This window comes from Hippocampus bargibanti, linkage group LG18, assembly GCF_051943395.1.
Source record: "Hippocampus bargibanti isolate YZ-2025 linkage group LG18, ASM5194339v1, whole genome shotgun sequence".
NCBI classification, from domain to species: domain Eukaryota; kingdom Metazoa; phylum Chordata; class Actinopteri; order Syngnathiformes; family Syngnathidae; genus Hippocampus; species Hippocampus bargibanti.
This window is the reverse complement of record NC_142751.1, coordinates 7,243,950-7,263,480: the sequence shown is the minus strand read 5'-3', so window position 1 is coordinate 7,263,480 and position 19,531 is coordinate 7,243,950. Positions and strand designations below refer to the sequence as shown.

The following is a 19,531-nucleotide window of genomic DNA, read 5'->3' as shown; positions in this document are numbered from 1 at the left end:
ATCTTAATCAGATGCCTGAGCTACCTCATCTCTCAATTAAGAGGAAAATGTCACTGTGTGTGGTTAAATTCCACATCCCATATACATCATGACATTCATGTTGTTCATCACTTCACTTCTTTTTGGGCACTAGTAAGAGTGCGTAAGTGGCTTCTGTCCCAGGGATATAATTTTAAACCATGACAAAATGCCCTTCATCCCAGAGTATCCATCTGTCCTTCCTGCGGACCGTGCCTCCCTACTCGCACCAAGCACACGTGTGGTTTGACCTGATGCGCGAGTTCAACTGGAACCATATTATCCTGGTCGTGAGTGATGACCACGAAGGCCGAGCTGCTCAGAAGAGGCTGGAAACGCTCCTGGAGGAGAGAGAAACCAAGGTGAGATACTCGGTTCCCTGCACTACATCTGTCCTCGACTTCTCACCTCCCACAGTTTGTATGGAGTCGTTTCCCCTCTCTGTTACGTGGCCCACATCTTTCTCACCATTGTGTAAGCATTCGCTAACATTTGAGAGACATCTGTAGCGTCTAATGTGGTCTACTTTGGACAAAAGTTGTGTTGCTCATCTTCACGTTGCTTTTCGCCATAGTCCAAAATGATCCCATGTCGATCACCATTGGGAGCCAAATAGTGGACTTTGATGTGGGGCTTTGCAAACCATCATAGACAGAAGCCGTGGACTCTTTTCAGAGGAGGTCACGGGTTGAATCATTTCCCTCTTAGCTTTTTGTATTTATTGCAGTACACTGGATGATTTGGGTGGTTTTATAGAGTGCTGATGCCCGCATTTCTCCCTGCCTCTAAGCTGTGGAAGCGGGTCACTGAAATGCTGATCTTCCGTGAGGCAAATCTCAGATGACCTGCAATGATGCAAAAAGAAGTGAAGAAAAGCATCTTTCTCATGCGTTTAATAAGATGAAATTAGCCAAGTGGATCTCTCTTTTTTTATATTCTCATTGTGCCTCTCTGGGCCTCTTGGCTGTAATTGTGTATCAGACTGAAACGAGTTCCGTTTCAGAGGTTTAATTAAATCAGAAGTCGAACGTGACACTCTCACTTGAGGCAATTCACAGGAAGGCTGTGAAAGCTGTTGAAATGAGTGACCTGGATCAGCAATAATTAACACCAGGCTTTTTCAACATTTTTGTTTTCATCTCACTGCATTGGGCTGCTTGCAGTTTTAAACAATGCTATGAACATTTCATATCAGCCAGCCAGAAAACACAAGAGACAAAACGGGTGCGTGAAAAGCATTTTGATGAGAACCTGTGATGTGATTTTTACCTCCTACATCATCTCTGAAAATTTTCAGTCAGCAAATGCAAAGTGCTGTCTCCAGTTCAGAAGGTGGCGCACCCGCAACCATTCACGATCATCATTCAATCGGTTGCATGTGATTGCCGAAATTACCGACTGCGATTTCATGGTCTCGGCTGTGCTCCAGAGGGGAGACTACTGTATTTTCCGGTGGCTAAGGCGCAGCCAACATGCTTCATTTTCTTCAAAAGATAACTATGTGCCTTATACGCAGGTACGCCTTATATGAAAAGTAATATTGAGCCACTACAGGTCGCTCAACTCCAATTTCCACCATAGAAGAAATAGTGTGAAAACCCAGCCTCTAATGTGCCACCTTATAATGTGGTATGCCTTATACGGTATATGGAAAACTTTTATATATTTATATATTTGGAAAACTATTTTCATTCAATGAAGGTGCATCTTATACTCCAGTGCTCTTTATATATGGAAAAAAATAGGAAATACACCATTTATTGGGGTTGCGTCTTATAATATGGTGCACCATATACACCGGAAAATACAGTACCTTTTGAAAGGCACCAAGAATTCCAACCTTCACAAAGGTTTGTTTTCATTTACTGCACGTGTTTTCAGACTTTGGCCATGAGCACAAGAATGTACCAAGTCTTTCGGTTGTGTTGCTAAGCAACACAGGGGAATCCTACACTGCACAATGTGTCCAAAAGCAAGGTAGTAGTGGTTCGTTGAAACGAAAGTATTTTCATGATTTCCTGTTTGTCATAATGAAGTTGACATGGTAAAGATGTTCGTTACTGGCAACATTGGCGAATGGACAATGAATGATATGAAATTGGGATTTTTATAATGTTATAAGGTGGGGAAATGTAAACGGGGATTGCTGAAAAGAGCTTTAATTGTAGCTTGCCCAACATTGAATGAATTTTTCATATTGTCAGCGAATGTAAATCTGATTTATGACATATTTTATCTGTGTACTTTCCTTAAATCTAAACGTATGCTTTATTTTAAACCAGCTGGCCATAAAATGCTTCATATGATATGAAATTATATCAAGTTGAACTACCACCACATTTTGCTATGCTCTAATTGGAAAAGGAATGTTGTGGTTAATCACCTAGTTGAGAAGCACCCATGCAGTAAATTGATACTATTTTTAGCAACGTAGCAAGCCACGAGCGAGGTCATTTAGTCACTGGGGGATCACTCACACCACCAGCAAAGAGTTTCCGGACACATTGGACTTAGTCAGAGAGCAAAAGTGACTAACGCAACATGAAATATGAATGTTTTAATGTGGGAACAAAAATAGAGCACTCCGAAAAAAAACTCTCTGTGAAGGGGGAAAGAAAACACAATTTCTTTTCATGTGGACTACTGACAGCTTGTTGCTAAGTGGTGTGATGTGCTTTGAGATAAATGCTTCAGCACTCAACGATGAGGCAAATGTCATTTCTAAATCATTCATGCTGCTGCATCCCCTGCTAGGTACAACATTCAATGTTTTACCTGTGACATTTAATTTATTCGTCAGCAATGTCATTTTGTTGGTTCACAATTGAGTTTTGGACAATGTTTTTATTTTAGTTTTTTGTCAGAGTGAAAAATTAAATACCACTGATCGTGTTTTTGTTTTGACAACATGAATTGATTTCTGTGATTCAGAATTTTCCACAGTCCAGTTATATGGCCAAAAATTAGTCATCCGCACGCTGAACCTCTACTGTCGTCTTTCTCAGTTCAGACCCTTGATGGCCCTCGTGTCGTTTCAGTGTAAAGACAATTTGCTGTGCTCACACTTCACACTCTGGACAAAGTGCAGAGAAGCAGTTATGCATAATCTGAATGGGACTAATTAGGTGGCTGCACACGCAAAGAGCATTTTTGCTGGAGTTTGCAAGATGTGACAAGTGCAAGCTCATATCTTGCGCATGAAAGATTGTGTTGTTCCATTTATTTAATCACATTGTTTTTGGGGTTCATTATCTGGCTTTAAGTAGGGTACAAATTGGGATTTTTGAAATAGGTTTATGAACTTCCATGTCACTTGTGTTTTGTCCACTATTAATTTAGTAGAATATGCTTGTTGGAGTTTTGGGCTGTTGTATAATACTTTTAATGTCACGTTTCGGTTTGCGAGCAAGGGGTGGCACTGTCGGGCCCTGCCTGCAGCTGCACATGTATTGGCTGTTTTAATCAATGGCAGTTAAAAGGCCTCCCGGCACGACCATTCAGTGTTGGGTCATTGTTTGTTTCACCCTGTCAGGTTTGTTTCATCTTATCAAATTTCATTCCTGGTTTTGTTTGCTACTTTGGACCTTTCTCTTCTGATGACTGTGTTGTTTGAGATTTTGTTCCTGCCGACTTTGTTTAAAACGATTTGGCAAATACTCCCGTCTCCTCCCTCTTGACTGCTTTTTTGGGCTCCACCACCACCACCTTGCAAATTTATAATGGTTGTCAATTATAGAATGACTTTTTTTCCTTCGTGCCAGCCAAATGTGAGTTTTGAGTCATGTGTGGTTTTGTAATAACCTACTTATTAAGGGAGAGCTTAAGTGTAAGTGTGGCATAATGTTTAAAATCTAATAAATTTGATTGCCAGAATGAATAGATTCAATAGAACAAGGCAACGCTCGCTGTTTCTTCATTTGTTGAATTGAGAATGGTGTAGGCATGGCCACCGTCGCGTAGCAGTCTGGATGTCTTTGCAAGCCTCACAATGAAAGATCCCAATTTGAAGCGCAAGTGGAGATTTGTTGGAATGCTTTGCTGCCCTCCATTTTCAACTGTTTATAATATTTTTCTGTGTCTGCATATTTTCTCTGTGCACATTACTCATCAGAATAAAAAAAGGAACTATGAAAACCTCGACCAACTGTCCTATGACAACAAGCGAGGACCTAAGGTATATTTGCATGGTCAATGCACGCCGCCCACCAACTATCCAAACGTAGCAACTAGAAAACCGGCCCGAACCAGTCACCAGCTGACCCAGAAATGCCCGCCCCACACCCACCCACCTACACCCTTGATAGCACGTGTTTACTTTAATTTTTAATTTGAGGAATCCCCATGTCGTTGAAATGAAGAATGGTTTTGCTATGACAAATATTTTCAGCAAGAAAAAAAAAAAGATCATCGAGCAGCGCCCTGGCTTTCATCATTTTCATTTTCAAGTTTTAAAAGAAGGAATGCATGTCCTCTGAAGTTTCACGCCAAAAAAGTTTGCAAGCCTTTTTTTTTTCTTTGCCGAGGACTGGCAGTGTGGAAGCGACCCATCTCTCGGACGCTACTTCCTCCTTACTTTTCAGCAGCTATTTTTTGGTTCTTATTGAGGCAACGGTGTCGTTCACCCACTCCACCCGTTTTTAGTTACTGGTTGCATTGACCTTTTTCTCCTCACCCCCACCTAACACATGCACGTCCTTTTTTTGGGAGCCTTGATGATCCTCAGTTTGCATGTAAAATCAATCAAATGCAATAGGGTTTTTTTCCCGCCCTTCAAGCTTTGATTTGTTTTTTTTTATCTTCAGTCAACCCCGCAACTGGATCGCAAAAAAAAAAAAATAAACCCTTGCCTTGAATTCGCACAATATAAAAAAACTCGAACCAAGCAGGTAAAGAGGCATCCTGGTGTCTAAGGGATGGGAAGTAGCTGGCTTGATCTTTTTTCTGCCCTGATCACAGGCAGAGAAAGTCCTCCAGTTCAGCCAGGAGACTAACTTAACGGCCCTGCTGCTGGAGGCCAAAGAACTGGAGGCTCGAGTCATCATCCTTTCCGCCAGGTGAGACCATTTCAGTATTTTTTTTCTTTGAATTGCAGAGAAGCCCTGTGCTTTGTTGCAGTTTTGTCAACCACGTAAAGTGCAACAAACCACAGCATTGTGCTGCACTTCATAAGAATGCTATATTCCTTAATATTATTATTCAAACATGCCCTGTGCTTCATAAAATCCATCTATTTATCCTAAGCAGTTCTGGGCCGTGCATGTGAAACCTAGGCCTTCAGTAGTGCTACGTATGAATCAATCCACAGCTGTGAGTGTGATGTGATTGACTACACGTCCACTAGAGGATGCCGTTAGCCAGAAAATAACTTGTGACTTAAGAAAAACTTAAAGGACGACCAACGTCACTTTTTTGTTTCCTAACTGACATCAGAAAAACGTTTTATAGCATCTAAAATACCCAAAACACGCAGTATGATATTTTTATTCAAATGCAAAACACCAATAAAAATGACTTAAAGTGTCCAAAATCTGCAAAAAATTGAGCTGCGAATTGGGCATTTTCAGAAAGTCCCGCCCCCAGTTTGTGACATCACGCCAAGACGTCTTGCATTGCTGGAGAATCAAAACAATGGCTTCAGATTCGGAGAATATGCTTTCTTGTTACACATCCAGTTATGAATATGATTCAAATAGTTCTGAAGAGGAAAGCATACATATTTGCAATCGAAATAATTTATTCCGTGCCATTTTGAGGCAACATTGGGGGGAAATGTATCACCCAAAAAGAGGCAGAAAATGGCGTCCAAGCTCCTGTGATGAATTAATCAGCCCGTTTCCACAGGCTGATAAATTCCTTCCATGGAGCTTGGTCGCCCTCTTCTGGCGGCTTTTTGGTGCAACACGAGGTTTTCAGACCAAATAAGTACAGCAACATACATTGACGTGATGGAAGGACTGCTACAATGTGTCTTTTTTTCGGTCAGGGGCGTTCCTTCAGTGACGTCACGTGCGGACTCGTCACCAACTCAAAAACAAGACTTCCTGAATATTCAGCGCGAGTCTTAAAACGTAAAATATAGCTATATGCGGTGGAATCTTTGTAAAATATGCTCAGCAGAAGTCATTTGAAGCCATTTTACAAATTATAGACACAATTTGTCCGGAGACGTCGGTTGTCCTTTAAGAAGTACTGCCATTAAACTGTTCACATGTTTACAATGAAAGTGTGGATTCATGATAACCTCATAAAATTTCAATATCATTTGCAATTTTTGCTAGCTTTGGAGATGTCCAACTATTCTTAATGATGCCCATCTATTCTTGAAAAGTCCATTTTGAAAATGGCTTTAACAGTATATCGTATATATCTGCAACCAAATCCATTTCTTCTCCGCCTTTAGCCATTGTGGGGTGACAAAAACGCTATTAAATTGACACAACAATATACAGTAAAGTCTTGTTATATCGATATCGGATATATCGATAGTCCCGGTTATATCGATAGTATTTCTATGCACGCACGGAGAAAATTACATGCAAACAGGGTCGGATATATCGATAGTCCCGGTTATATCGATATTTTTTCGGACTCCCTTGAATATCGATATAACGAGACTTTACTGTATTTGTTTATACAGCTCGCTACAGATGCAGTATTCTAGCTCTGGCTGGTCTGCTCTTATCAATAGCCAGAAAGCCTTTAATCGTCCCACAATGGGGAAATGACTAGCCAATCATGTGACTAGCTCATCATAATCTGCGAAAACTGTCATGTTGCCAGCAATTTCGAGCAGGCCTTGAGTTGCCAACTGAAACTCTGATCGCTTAAAGCAGGGGTGTCAAAGTCATTTTTTGCCGCGGGCCACATTGTAGTTATGGTTTCCTCTCGAGGGCCGTTATGAATTTGGGGAACCCATTAGAATGTTTAAATCCCTTCAAATATTGCATATAGAGCACACAGCAAATTAATGAATAACTGGGTTTTCAAATCTGAAGTCGACATCCAAAAATATGAAATTTTGGCTCAGATTTTAGCAATCATCATGGAATTTAACAAGTTTGATTTGCTTTCGCGGGCCGAAAAAAATGATGTGGCGGGCCGGATTTGGCCCGTGGGCCTTGACTTAAAGCAACAGTTTCATCGACATTTATTTTCATGCTCCAGGGCCCGCAGAACTGGTTGTGGCGTCAAAGTAGATTTCTGACCATGGTAACAAATGATGGCTGAAATGTGATTGGTTCAATGCTTAAATACGAAACATGTCTGGAAGCAGCACAATAGGGGGAAAGCAACGAAAAGAAGCTGAAAGACAATTTGTAATTAATTAATTAATTAAAAATTAATGGACAGATATTTTTAACCGAGCAGAGAAGGCCCTGACGGCCCTGACGCCCCACCAATGATCCTGAGTAAAGACAGTGAGCGAATGGAGTGACGAAAATCAACGTTGTAGGATCCCCCTGCTTAATGTGTAGTGTCACCAAAGTATACCTTAAATTGACATTTTTGAACTCATTCACTGCCAGATGTGCACAGATGTGTTTACTCCATTGCCATAGTTTTTGTCATTGTCACTTGAATTTCAGGACCCACAGTATATTGAGTTTTAGGACCACATAAACATTCCCACAAAACCTTAGACTCTCTTCTTTCATCAGAAAAAGAGTTAATTCCTAAATTATATGGGTCTGGAGTTAATGAGCTAGAAATGAGGGTGGCCGTTCAAAATCCAATGCAATACAGTACATATACATTGGTTTATATATCACTTTAACAACAGCTGATGCTGGAACAAAGCGCCAACATAGAAAAAGGGAAATGCTGATCCCTAGTGGAAGGGAAAAACATTGCCATAGTCCATGGCAAGAACTTTGTCAGCATTCAAACAAGGAAAAACAAACCCTGAACAAATTCAGGAATGGCGCTCCACGTCATATTTTTAATTCCTGAATACATTGGTAAATGGCAGTGAATGAGTTAAAATATTTACATTCACCATGTGTCATAAAAACATAAATGAGATTGGCAAAATGAGCCACTCATCTGCAAGCTTTGCATAAGCCTGATGTTTGTCCCGAGTACTGGGAGCGGAATACAAATGCACATTTTGCATCACCATTCTTTTCATTCATCCATTCATTCAGTCAGTCAGTCAGTCAGTCAGTCAGTCAGTCAGTCAGTCAGTCAGTCAGTCGTTGTCGTTGTACATTCTACTTCTCACTCATGTGCTTATTCACAATTACATCCCAACACATTCAAGTTTGTGATTGTATTGTCATCCAATATGATAAAGATGAAGGGATAGGAACATGTGTACTGTATGTAATTGTTAAGGCCATGATAATTTTTTTATGATTCAAAGTCCTTCTAGTCTCAAACACGAACGTAATTTATTTTATTTTTTTTATTTTCCTTTAATGTCCGCATCATGCCACGGCAGCGAGGAAGAAGCCGCCGCGGTGTACAAGGCCGCCCGCTTCCTCAACATGACAGGCTCCGGCTATGTGTGGCTGGTGGGCGAGCGCGAGATGTCGGGTAAAGCGCTGAGTGAGGCTCCAGACGGTACGTTCACCGTTGGGCGGAGACCTGTGGCAAACACAAGTTAAACCGGCCGTAACTCAAAGGATATTCGCAACAAACACAGGATTGGCGAAACGAACCGTTGACGTGTTACCCGTACATGATTTCACCAATGTCAACCAATGTGTGTTGTGTGATGGATTTGCATTTAAATGTTTAAGCAGTCAGTGTTTAAAGGTTTAAATGTGTTGTGTTCAGTACTCCTTATTTTCCTTCAGTTGAATTGTGTGTTTCCTGGCTATTCATTGTGCTATTCTGCCATGTTAATGTCCCGATTTCTAATGAACTATTAAGGAAGAGTTTTGCAACTGGTAGAATGGTAAGCTACAACAGCCTTTCTTGTTCTCATTGCTTCAGTTTATTTTTTTCTTATACTCACATCATCGTAACACTTTGTGGTCACCAATTTTGTGTCTCTCCTCCCGCCCAGTCGCCTCCCACAACAGAAACCCTTATCAGAAAGCATTTCTCCACTTTTTTATTTGTTATTTATTTATTTTGTGCTGTCATTGTCTGCACTTCCACTGCGGCTTCTTGTCGAAGTCATTTGGACCTGGTTGCAATCAGAAAACTTAGCTGAAGTTGGATTGTAGTTGTTTTTGTTTTAACACAAGGAATAGTTTGCTTGATTCCCTGTTTAGAGTAAAAGGAAAATAATAAATAAAATCCAACTTCAAGGGACTCTTTAAACATGCTGTCAAAGGTCATCAGTAGCAAAATAAATAAAAAAACAAAACAATATTGTTCTTTATGTTGCCCTGCCCGATGCAGGCAGGGCAATTAGATACTCCTACTGATGTGCCACCTTTACTCAGAATGTCTAAACTAGAGACCCTATAAGTTTTTGCCCACTTAAAGAATTGCAAAAGGATCCGAGGGGGCTCCTCTTTTTTCAGACCAGTCATTGTGCGTTTGTCGTTGGATCGGTCGCAGGTTTGATTGGCCTGCAGCTCATCAACGGGAAGAACGAGTCAGCTCATATTAATGACGCTGTGGCGGTTGTGGCCCAGTCCATCCAAGAGCTCTTTGAAAAGGAAAATATCACTGAGCCTCCAAGAGGATGCGTGGGCAACACCAACATCTGGAAAACTGGACCTCTATTCAAAAGGTTGATTAGTAATTAAAATAATAATAATAACTATATGTAAGGAAAACAAGACAGCCAAATGATAAGCCATCTGGGAGCGACAGGACATTCCCACACACATTTTATATTTCTTCCGATTTGCTTGCCACAGGGTGCTCATGTCATCGAAATACCCAGAGGGTCTCACAGGACGTGTGGAGTTCAATGACGACGGGGACAGGAAGTATGCCCACTACAGCATCCTGAACTACCAGAAGAGTCGACTCATTCAAGTGGGCGTTTATAATGGGACGCAGGTAAATTGAAAGCCGCCACAAAAATGCATGCAATAAATAAATAAATACATAAATAACTTCCATAACTTTGCTTCTGTGAAATGTAAATTTCTCACTGCGAGACTAATAAAGGCAAATCCAAATCCAATAGATGGATGGATGGATAAATAGACAAATAAAGAGATAAATGAATAGACAAGTAAATAGACAAATATGTCAACAAATAAATAGACAAATATTTAAATAAATAATAGATAAACATGGAAACAAATAAATAGACAAACATGTAAACCAATAAATGCGTATATGAATATGTAAACAAATAAATAGACAAATACATAAACAAATAGACAAATATGTCAATAGATACATAAATAAATATAAACATATGTAAATAAATATATAATTATGTAAATAATGAAACAAATGAATACATACATAAGTAAATATGTAAAAAATGCACAGATATGTAAATAACCAAATAGAAAAAATGTAAATAAATAGACAAACATGTAAATACATACATAAATAAATGGAGAAATATGTAAACATACAAACAAATGTCAATATATGCATACATGAATATACAAATATCTAAATAAATGCATAAATAAATGTTAAAACACGCATACATAAACAGATATGTCAATAAAGGTGTAACTGAATACATAAATACAAATGTAAACAAATACATAAATACACTACATGCATAAACAAATACATACACACACACACGCACACGCACACACGCATACACACACATACATACATACTATACATACATACACACACAAATACATACACACAAACATAGTGTTCATAAACAAATATTAGGGATACTCCCAACATTAAGGTCTTCTCATCGGCACGGCTGCTGTCAGCACCCACCCATTCAACTGGAACTGTGTCTGTGTGTATGGTCTCCTGCAGGTGGTCATGAACAATCAGCGTAAGATTATCTGGCCCGGTGGCGAGACAGAAAAACCACAGGGCTTCCAGATGTCAACTCGTCTGAAGGTAAGGCAGCTTCACAATCGATACGGTGATGTGACGTTCATGTCCGCGCTTATCAAGCATGAGGTCTAATTTATCCCCCCCGTGAGACAGCACGAGGTGATAAATGAAGCCGCTCCACCACCGTAGGAACATCAGCATCATATGAGACCTTTCTATTCTCCAAGTCTAAGTCTTCATATCACTCTTTGTCTGTGCGTATATTCTTGCAGCTGTTTCTGGGACATCCATTTTCCGTCGCTGTTTGCTGGTCCCACAAAAGTGGCATCCACTGAACCAATGTGATCAACAGATTTCTGTCCTATTTGTTGTAGATAGTGACAATACACCAGGAGCCATTTGTTTATGTGAAACCCACTATGCCAGACGGAACGTGCAAGGAGGAAATGACATTAAACGGAGTCTTAATTAAAAAGGTGATCTGCACTGGGCCCAATGAGACCATCCCAGGTAACACATCAGGGACGTTTATGTCAATGTGCTTTTAACGCACATACGCCTACCGGAGATGCATACATATATATGCAGTAGGTATCTATATATGTATGCATGAAGCTGAGTGTGCCATTGAGAGCGTGTGATGATTGGGCTTCTGTGGGTGTGTGTCATGTGCTCAGAGTGACTGTGCGCAAGCATGAAGTCTGCATAAGGAGAGGCTGATGCATTTGTACAGTCAACCTTCGCCGGATGAGGCCTTTACCTTTGAAAAGATCTTCATGGTGGATTTTAACTTGGAACTTTTTCTGATTCGATTACAGGACGCCCAATTGTGCCACAATGTTGTTATGGATTCTGCATTGATCTGCTGATCAAGCTGGCTATGACCATGAACTTTACCTACGAGGTTCATTTGGTGGCTGATGGGAAATTTGGAACGCAGGAGCGGGTTGGTATCACTTGATCTCCACAAGGGACATTTTTTGTCATTCACTATTTCTATGAACGCACAAACCTTGCACATTCCTTTCCACATTTTTCTCAGTAAATTTGTCACTTAAACTGGTCACTTATCGGAGCATTCGGAGTTGTGTGTCAAGTCTCTAAAGTTGGTGCTATAGATCATGGTTGGCCAACCAGTGATGAAAAATGACATGCAACATGGAGTTTATGATATTATGGTATTTTCCGGCGTATAAGGCGCACCCAAAAGTTTTGATTTTCTTCAAAAGATGATCCCGCGCCTAATATGCTGGTGGGCCTTATATGTGAAGTAATATTGAGCCACAACAGGTCTTGCAACTGCTGTCAGCAGCCACGACTCCATTCCCCCCTGTAGAAGTAGTGTGTAACCCCAACCTCTACCATAGCCCCTTATAATGTGGTATGCCTTATATTTGTAAAAGGTTTATATATTTATATATTACATTTAGAAAATGTTTTATACATTTATGAAGGTGCTCCTTCTAGTCCAGTGCGTCTTGTTTATGGAAAAAGTTTGAAAATACACCATTCATTGGGGGTTCGCGTTATACTCCGATGTGCCCTATGCACCGGGAAATATGTTACCGTTACTACAAGCAATTCCATATAATTTTTATCTAATGTCAGAACTCCATTTTGGTCTAACTTGAGTTTATATTAAGAGTCATTTCACTAATGATCACGAAACATCAACACACAAAGTTTCAGACAGCGTAAATTTGAAAAAACAACTAAAAAACAAAACCAAGTACTGTACAGTATTTCAGCGCAGTCTAATTACTGTTGGAGATTATTGAATGCTATGCTCTTTAATCCTGCTTTTCACGTCTCCAGAAACTGACGGCTTTTTCGTTCATGTTGTTTTTAATCTCTGGGTCTGATTCTTGATGCATATTGTGAGATGATAATTTCTCAACAATTTGCGACATTTCTCTGTGTCCTTTGAATCCAAATAAATCTTGTCAATTTATGACACATTCATGCTTCTGCAAGCTAAGAGTTCCAACACAGTTCTCTCTTACAAAGAGCTGACTAGATGTTGCCACTTCTACTATACCTTCGAAAGAACTTGTCTGTACTTAAATGGCTAAAACGGAAAGTGTCCCGATAATCATGTTGATGCGGCTCCAGGTGAACAACAGTAACAAGAAAGAGTGGAATGGCATGATGGGAGAGCTCCTGGGGGGCCTGGCTGATATGATTGTTGCCCCGCTGACGATAAACAACGAACGAGCCCAGTACATTGAGTTCTCCAAACCTTTCAAATATCAAGGTCTCACTATCCTCGTTAAAAAGGTAAGTTAATCAGTCGAGGCGTGTATCATCTACTTTCATATTCGTCATTCGCAGTGGCGATCCGTGCATTTCGCACCTCGGCCTTCAGTCGTGCTACGTCTGAATCAATCCAACCCTTAATAATACAACAACCTTGACTGCAGCTATAGCTGCGACTGCGACTCATATAAAAAGTGCGGTGTGATTTACCATGAGGCCACTAGAGGGTACCGTCAGCCAGGAACCCATGCCTGCAAGAAGGTCTTGGTGTCATCAATTCGAAATCCAATCGGTTAGAGCAACAGTTTTATGGACACTCATTTTATGATACTGGGCCCACAGAACTGATAGTGAAGGCATCCAGGTAGATTTCTGACCCTGGTAACAAATAATGGCTGAAATGTGATTGGTTAAATACTTAAATACGAAACCACACACCTGGAAGCCGCACAACAGGGGAAAACCAACGAAAGAAAACTGAAAGACAATTTGGAATTAATTAATAAGAATTCATGGAGACAATATAATTAACATGAATCTGTGATTCTGATATTTTTAGGCCAGTAGAAAAGGCCTTGCAGGCCCTCATGTCCAAAACTGCTTATTTGGAAAGGTTTTTGTGTATTTCTGTTGCAAGCCTAAGACGTCACTGTGTCAGTGTCATGTCTGTACATAGTCGAACAGTGACTGTCATAGCCTGCAAAGAAATGTTGCTTCCTGCTCCCAGGTTAGAATGTAGAACGTGGATGAAATTGCTTGACGCACGATAATTGTGATATAATCCTCAAGACGGCAGATGTGCATCACTGACCAGTTGTCATGTGTGCTTTCAGGAAATTCCTCGCAGTACACTGGACTCGTTCATGCAGCCATTTCAAAGTACTCTGTGGCTGCTGGTGGGTCTTTCGGTACATGTGGTGGCGGTGATGCTTTACCTACTAGACCGGTTCAGGTACACGGGGAACTTGTTTGGGGAGGGTGCACTCCTTATCCCGAGCCATCTTCTACTTAGTTTCGATGAGGAGAAAGACTCTATACCATTCCACCGCTATGTTTCTGTGATTCCTTCTTTGTCCGTTTTTCCTTCTGTTTGTCTTTCTGGCTGTGCTCACTCATGTTGAGTTCCTTCTCTTGCCCTTAGGCAGCCGCAGTTTTTTCCAGACATGCTATCTGCAAGGGCTGTCTGCATCTCATGCAATGCAAACGTTGTTTTCCTGCAGCCCCTTTGGAAGATTTAAAGTCAACAGTGAAGAAGAAGAGGAAGATGCCCTCACCTTGTCATCTGCCATGTGGTTCTCTTGGGGAGTGTTGTTGAACTCTGGAATTGGAGAAGGTGACGTGGACACACTGAAATTATTTGGTTGAATGTTATATCCGATATTGTGTGTTTTTTCCCCGGGGTTGGAGGAGGTAGGACATAAACCATCTAGGACTTGTATCAAAGTCAAGCTCTTTCTTTGACACTTGTGAAATTTGACATGCTCCAGATGCAGTGCCTTTCTTTTGAAGAGAACATTACAATGGATACAAAAAAAAGCTTTTTATTCGATTATAACGATTTTATTCCTTTTATATATCTTTCGTCTTTCTACATAGACTTCTTAGTGTCTTCTTTTTTGTCGTCATTTTTTCTTCCTCCAGCTCTACCTTTATTGTACATAGTATACAGCATAGACACATTGGTCTCGTATTTTAACAAAAGAACGACAAGAGTTTTTGTGTTTGACTCGCAGGTGCACCTCGCAGCTTTTCAGCGAGAATTCTTGGTATGGTGTGGGCTGGCTTTGCCATGATCATTGTGGCTTCCTATACTGCCAATTTGGCTGCTTTCCTGGTGCTGGACCGGCCTGAGGAGCGCATCACCGGCATCAATGACCCAAGGGTACATGACCACCAATGACAATGTTACATCACCGATAATGTTAACTAGAGCACAGCCGAGGTTTGAAATCAGTAACAATCCGGAATTTCATATCCAAAAGATAGTACGAATTATTTAGTTTTGGCAAAACAAATATAATTCATATTCAAAGATATAAGCGTTGACTAAATATTTAAAAGAAACTGTCGTAATCCATGACGTAACGGTTGTTTTAGAAAATATGTTGATTGGGATTGAACTGGGCTATAGAGATGTTTGTCAGATTTCTCAGCCCATTGGCAAGGCACCAGGCATGTGAAATTTGAAAGTGCCACTAAATTTGGGCAATCTGGTTCAGATTGCCTTGACAAATCCCACCCGTTTATTTATTTAATTGAAAGACCACCAAATTTCAGTTTCCTAAAAGATTAATTGGGCTTTCTTTGGTTTGTCAAAATCTCTTCAATTGAGAATAAAGTAGATTTTTGGTGTGTGTTTTGTTGTTATTTTTGGGCCGTTTTTTATGTATTTCTTTTTTTCTTTTTTTTTCCTTTTGAAAGATCATCAAATTTTAGTTTACTAAAAAATTAAATGGACTTTCTTTGATGAAGTGAAATCTCTTAATTGGAGAAGAAAGTTTATTTTTTTAAACAAAATTTTTGTTGCCAAAAATAATAATCGGACATTCTTTGGGGTCATGAAATTTATTCAATGGAGAATGAAGTTATTTTTGTTTTGTTTTTCTTTGTGTATTTATTTTTTGGGACATTTTGTTGTTTGGGACATTTTTACACAAGTTTAATAACAGTCAGAATATTTGGCTGCTGTTTTTGCCGTTACATGACCTGCTGCCAAATTTTCTCTTCAGCTCAGAAACCCATCTGACAAGTTCATCTACGCCACGGTGAAGCAAAGCTCCGTGGACATCTACTTCCGGCGGCAGGTGGAGCTTAGCACCATGTACCGCCACATGGAAAAGCACAACTATGAGAGTGCCGCCGAGGCCATCCAGGCAGTGCGTGACAAGTGAGTCTGAGCCAGGCAGCGCCGACCACAGCGTATTCTCTGGCTGCTCAACCTGTCAAGCGCAAAGTCAATGCATGTCACGGGATTCGAGGGGCGAGGCTGACGGGGGTGGGACACATGGACCTGTGGATCAGATGGAGGCCGTAGGACTTACTACAGTCATCGGTCTGATCCGGGCCCATGCTTCAGCAAATAGCAGACTCAGCTTGGCAGGCGTATACTGAACCACCGTCCAGGCTCCAGCGAGAGATGGAGCTAACCCTGACCGGAGGAGCACCTTTTTTCAGGTTTTACCCCGACGAACATCTTTATGATGGGGGGAGCCTGATGGGGAAGGCGCCCTTACCCATCTGGAATTGGATTACATTTGGGCCGTAGGCAACGGTACTGATTACAGTAAACGCTGAATGACACACAAGATGTGGTGCACGAGAGTGCGAGAGCGAGAGACAAAGAGAGAGCGAGGGCCACTGAGCGTCAATGTGTATGTAGATCATTGTACTGTTGCACCGTAACCCCGACTTCCACTCCTCCTCCTCCTTCAACCTTCCTCCTTCCTCCTCCCGCCTGCCCGTCCACAACAGCAAGCTGCATGCTTTCATCTGGGACTCTGCGGTGCTGGAGTTTGAAGCCTCGCAGAAGTGCGACCTGGTGACCACGGGAGAGCTGTTTTTCCGTTCGGGCTTTGGCATAGGCATGCGCAAGGACAGCCCCTGGAAACAGAATGTGTCCCTGGCCATTCTCAGGTCTGTCCCAGCCGAAGGTGCATTTTTCAACGGATTTTGATTTTGTCTGTTTCTTCCCGATATGATTTCATGGTCGTGTGTTGACCATTTTTTAGCCATCGCCTTATGTCACATCTATCTATTTAGCTCCCCTTCCAGCCCTCACTGTCTGTCTGTCTGTCTGTCTCTGTCTGTAACTGGTCTCGGTGTCTGTCTCACAAGTTTGGATCGGGGTGGCAGCAACTCTCGCAGCTACGTGTTTGCGCGGTGCCTTAACTTTGTCATCTCTCTCACCACAACTTCTGACTCCCTTGCAGTTCTCATGAGAACGGCTTCATGGAAGATCTAGATAAAACCTGGGTGAGATACCAGGAGTGTGACTCAAGGAGCAATGCCCCGGCCACACTCACCTTTGAAAACATGGCAGGTATGGTCCTTAGGAGGGTGTAGAAAAAGCGTTAAAAGTGATTGGACAAAAACTGCAGTGGTAAGTTACTGTAGCCCTTTTTTGTCCAATACCTTTACCCCCAAAATATATATATTCATAGTGCCGTGGGTCGTGTGTACATTCTCTCGTGCTGTGGCTTTGGAGTCATAACAATGACAACGTATGGTCTGCAGTTGTCCGTGGGAGCTGATTGAAAAGAGGTGTGGCCACAACTGAGCATGACTCACTGTGCTGCGCACAGTGTCGATGCCCCGTGGGAGAAGCATAGGTTTTCAAGATTGACAGCTCACCCTTTTGCCCTCTTGGTCCCTCTGTACAGGAGTCTTCATGCTCGTGGCTGGTGGCATAGCAGCAGGAATCTTCCTCATTTTCATCGAAATAGCCTATAAGCGCCATAAAGACGCCCGCAGGAAGCAGATGCAGCTCGCCTTTGCGGCCGTTAACGTTTGGAGGAAGAACCTGCAGGTAGGAACAATTTCTTTTGTCTGAAAAGAGGTAAAAGGGACTGAGGGAGAGGCCCGATACCTTCCCACAATTCTCATAGGGCTCAATGTGTGAACATCGTATCACACATTCGCATCACTTTCCCACGTGGCAGCATAAAACAATGAAAGGGAAATAGAGAGATGTTCCGAAATACAATTATAGTTGAAAGGTAGATACATGTACCGGGAGTCAAAAATAATTTCTTTCATAAAAAGTCTAAAGCTTTTCCAAATTATTATGCAGATAGGATTTAAGTGTTTACTTGATTCACCATTTAAAATTAATTATTAAATCTCATGTCATTAAAAAAAAAAAAAACATTCCATTTTCATCGTAAAATGTTTATGATCGCTGGTATTAGAAGCAAAAGCTCAGGTAGTCCAAGGAAAATGGATGATCAAGAACTCAATGAAAAAGGTACATTAGGAAATCCCAAGTGCCTTTTAGCTAACCAATGTCTTTCTAAAAGTGTCTGATATCTTGCTAACGACTGCTCTTTCGAATGTCCTCACATGAATGTAACGGAATATGTATGTGCACAGCGGATGATTGCATGCTTGGTAGAATGTTGGTGGGCCTGCGAGGGGAAGGAATCGCATCACGGAGAAAGAAGAGGGGTCGAAAATAACCGCATGTGGACTCGCATGATTTAGATCCACGTTGACGACGATCACATCGATTTTTCTGCGAGACTAAACAAAGATGCCTCCAGCATATTCAATGTTGCTCATGAACCATCACCAGCACCCTGCAGCTAAATATACGCACAATCTTCACTGCGCTATCAACCGCTATAATGAGAGCTCGTGCAAGGGAGTGATGAGGGAGCCAAGGAATTTAGTTTATCCAATATGTCCCGTGCCAGACGTTATTCGTACTGTTTGGGTGTGCTGATATGGTTTTCTCATTTTGACAGATGCAAAATGACAACTTGGATATGTAGGACACAAAACCATCATGGTGGAAAATCATTTTATTGTATTTGCTCCCGCCCTACTTCAGTGCAGCGACCATTAAGTACTAGAATCCCATTGCAGGCATTTTTTGGTAGGGCAGAGGGGGGACTGCTTGGATGTGCAATCATATGTAAAAAGTTGTTTATGATGCCTGGTGTCCGCATGTGACACCAAGTTGCATCCATTAGAACGGGGAATTGGAAATCTCATAAAATGTGCACTTTGGATTAATCAAAAGGGTTTCACTTACCCTTACTCTCATAAAGGCATCCTGGTCACGATATGCCGCCACTGGATTAATATGTTTTACTTACCTTTCATTGCACTCGATGTAAAGTCTGGACACGGCGATAAACCATAATTTCTGGACTATCGAGCGCAACTGATTATAAGCCTCACTCAGTTCATTTTTAAAGGAAAAAAACATTTTGTACATACAACCTGTTTATGAGCCGCATGTGTCCAAATTGAAACATGAGGTATTTATAAAGACGGTACACAGAAAATGTTTTCAAGGTGTTCTTTCAAAACAGTGCCTGTAACGCGGCAGCAATACAGCAAGGATTAACAGGGCTGGTTAAAAAAATCATGCTGGTAAAAGTCACTGAGACACGGCAGTAACACAGCAGCAACATGTTAGCACTCGTTAACAGGCCTGGGTACAAAAATATACCAAGTCACTGAGACACGGAAAAAAACACGTTAGCACTCACTAAAAGGACTGGTTACAAAAACATAGCAAGTCACTAAGTCATCTTCATCTTTCCCCTGTGCACTGAAACCATGGAAGTCTTCCTCCTGCGTGTCGGATTGAAAAATCTTCAGATATTCCTCGCCACACACCCTCTCATTCTCGTGT

General features: G+C 41.3%; 1 protein-coding gene across 5 annotated transcripts in view; it reads left to right on the top strand.

The window, feature by feature from the left end:
• The window catches only part of LOC148884420 (glutamate receptor ionotropic, NMDA 1), a 31,235-nt gene that overhangs the window by 3,608 nt on the left and 8,096 nt on the right, over positions 1–19,531 (top strand). For 3 of the 5 annotated variants that reach the window (XM_089020085.1, XM_089020084.1, XM_089020087.1), the window contains exons 4-20: positions 204–380; positions 4,130–4,192; positions 4,975–5,072; positions 8,459–8,580; positions 9,532–9,706; positions 9,837–9,981; positions 10,891–10,977; positions 11,289–11,424; positions 11,733–11,860; positions 13,027–13,191; positions 14,004–14,122; positions 14,391–14,503; positions 14,904–15,052; positions 15,900–16,057; positions 16,642–16,803; positions 17,100–17,209; positions 17,550–17,695. In XM_089020085.1, coding sequence (XP_088876211.1) covers positions 204–380; positions 4,130–4,192; positions 4,975–5,072; positions 8,459–8,580; positions 9,532–9,706; positions 9,837–9,981; positions 10,891–10,977; positions 11,289–11,424; positions 11,733–11,860; positions 13,027–13,191; positions 14,004–14,122; positions 14,391–14,503; positions 14,904–15,052; positions 15,900–16,057; positions 16,642–16,803; positions 17,100–17,209; positions 17,550–17,695 — 2,253 coding nt within the window. The remainder of the gene's footprint in view (positions 1–203; positions 381–4,129; positions 4,193–4,974; positions 5,073–8,458; positions 8,581–9,531; positions 9,707–9,836; positions 9,982–10,890; positions 10,978–11,288; positions 11,425–11,732; positions 11,861–13,026; positions 13,192–14,003; positions 14,123–14,390; positions 14,504–14,903; positions 15,053–15,899; positions 16,058–16,641; positions 16,804–17,099; positions 17,210–17,549; positions 17,696–19,531) is intronic. The other 2 variants (XM_089020086.1, XM_089020088.1) reach the window with 1 other exon arrangement.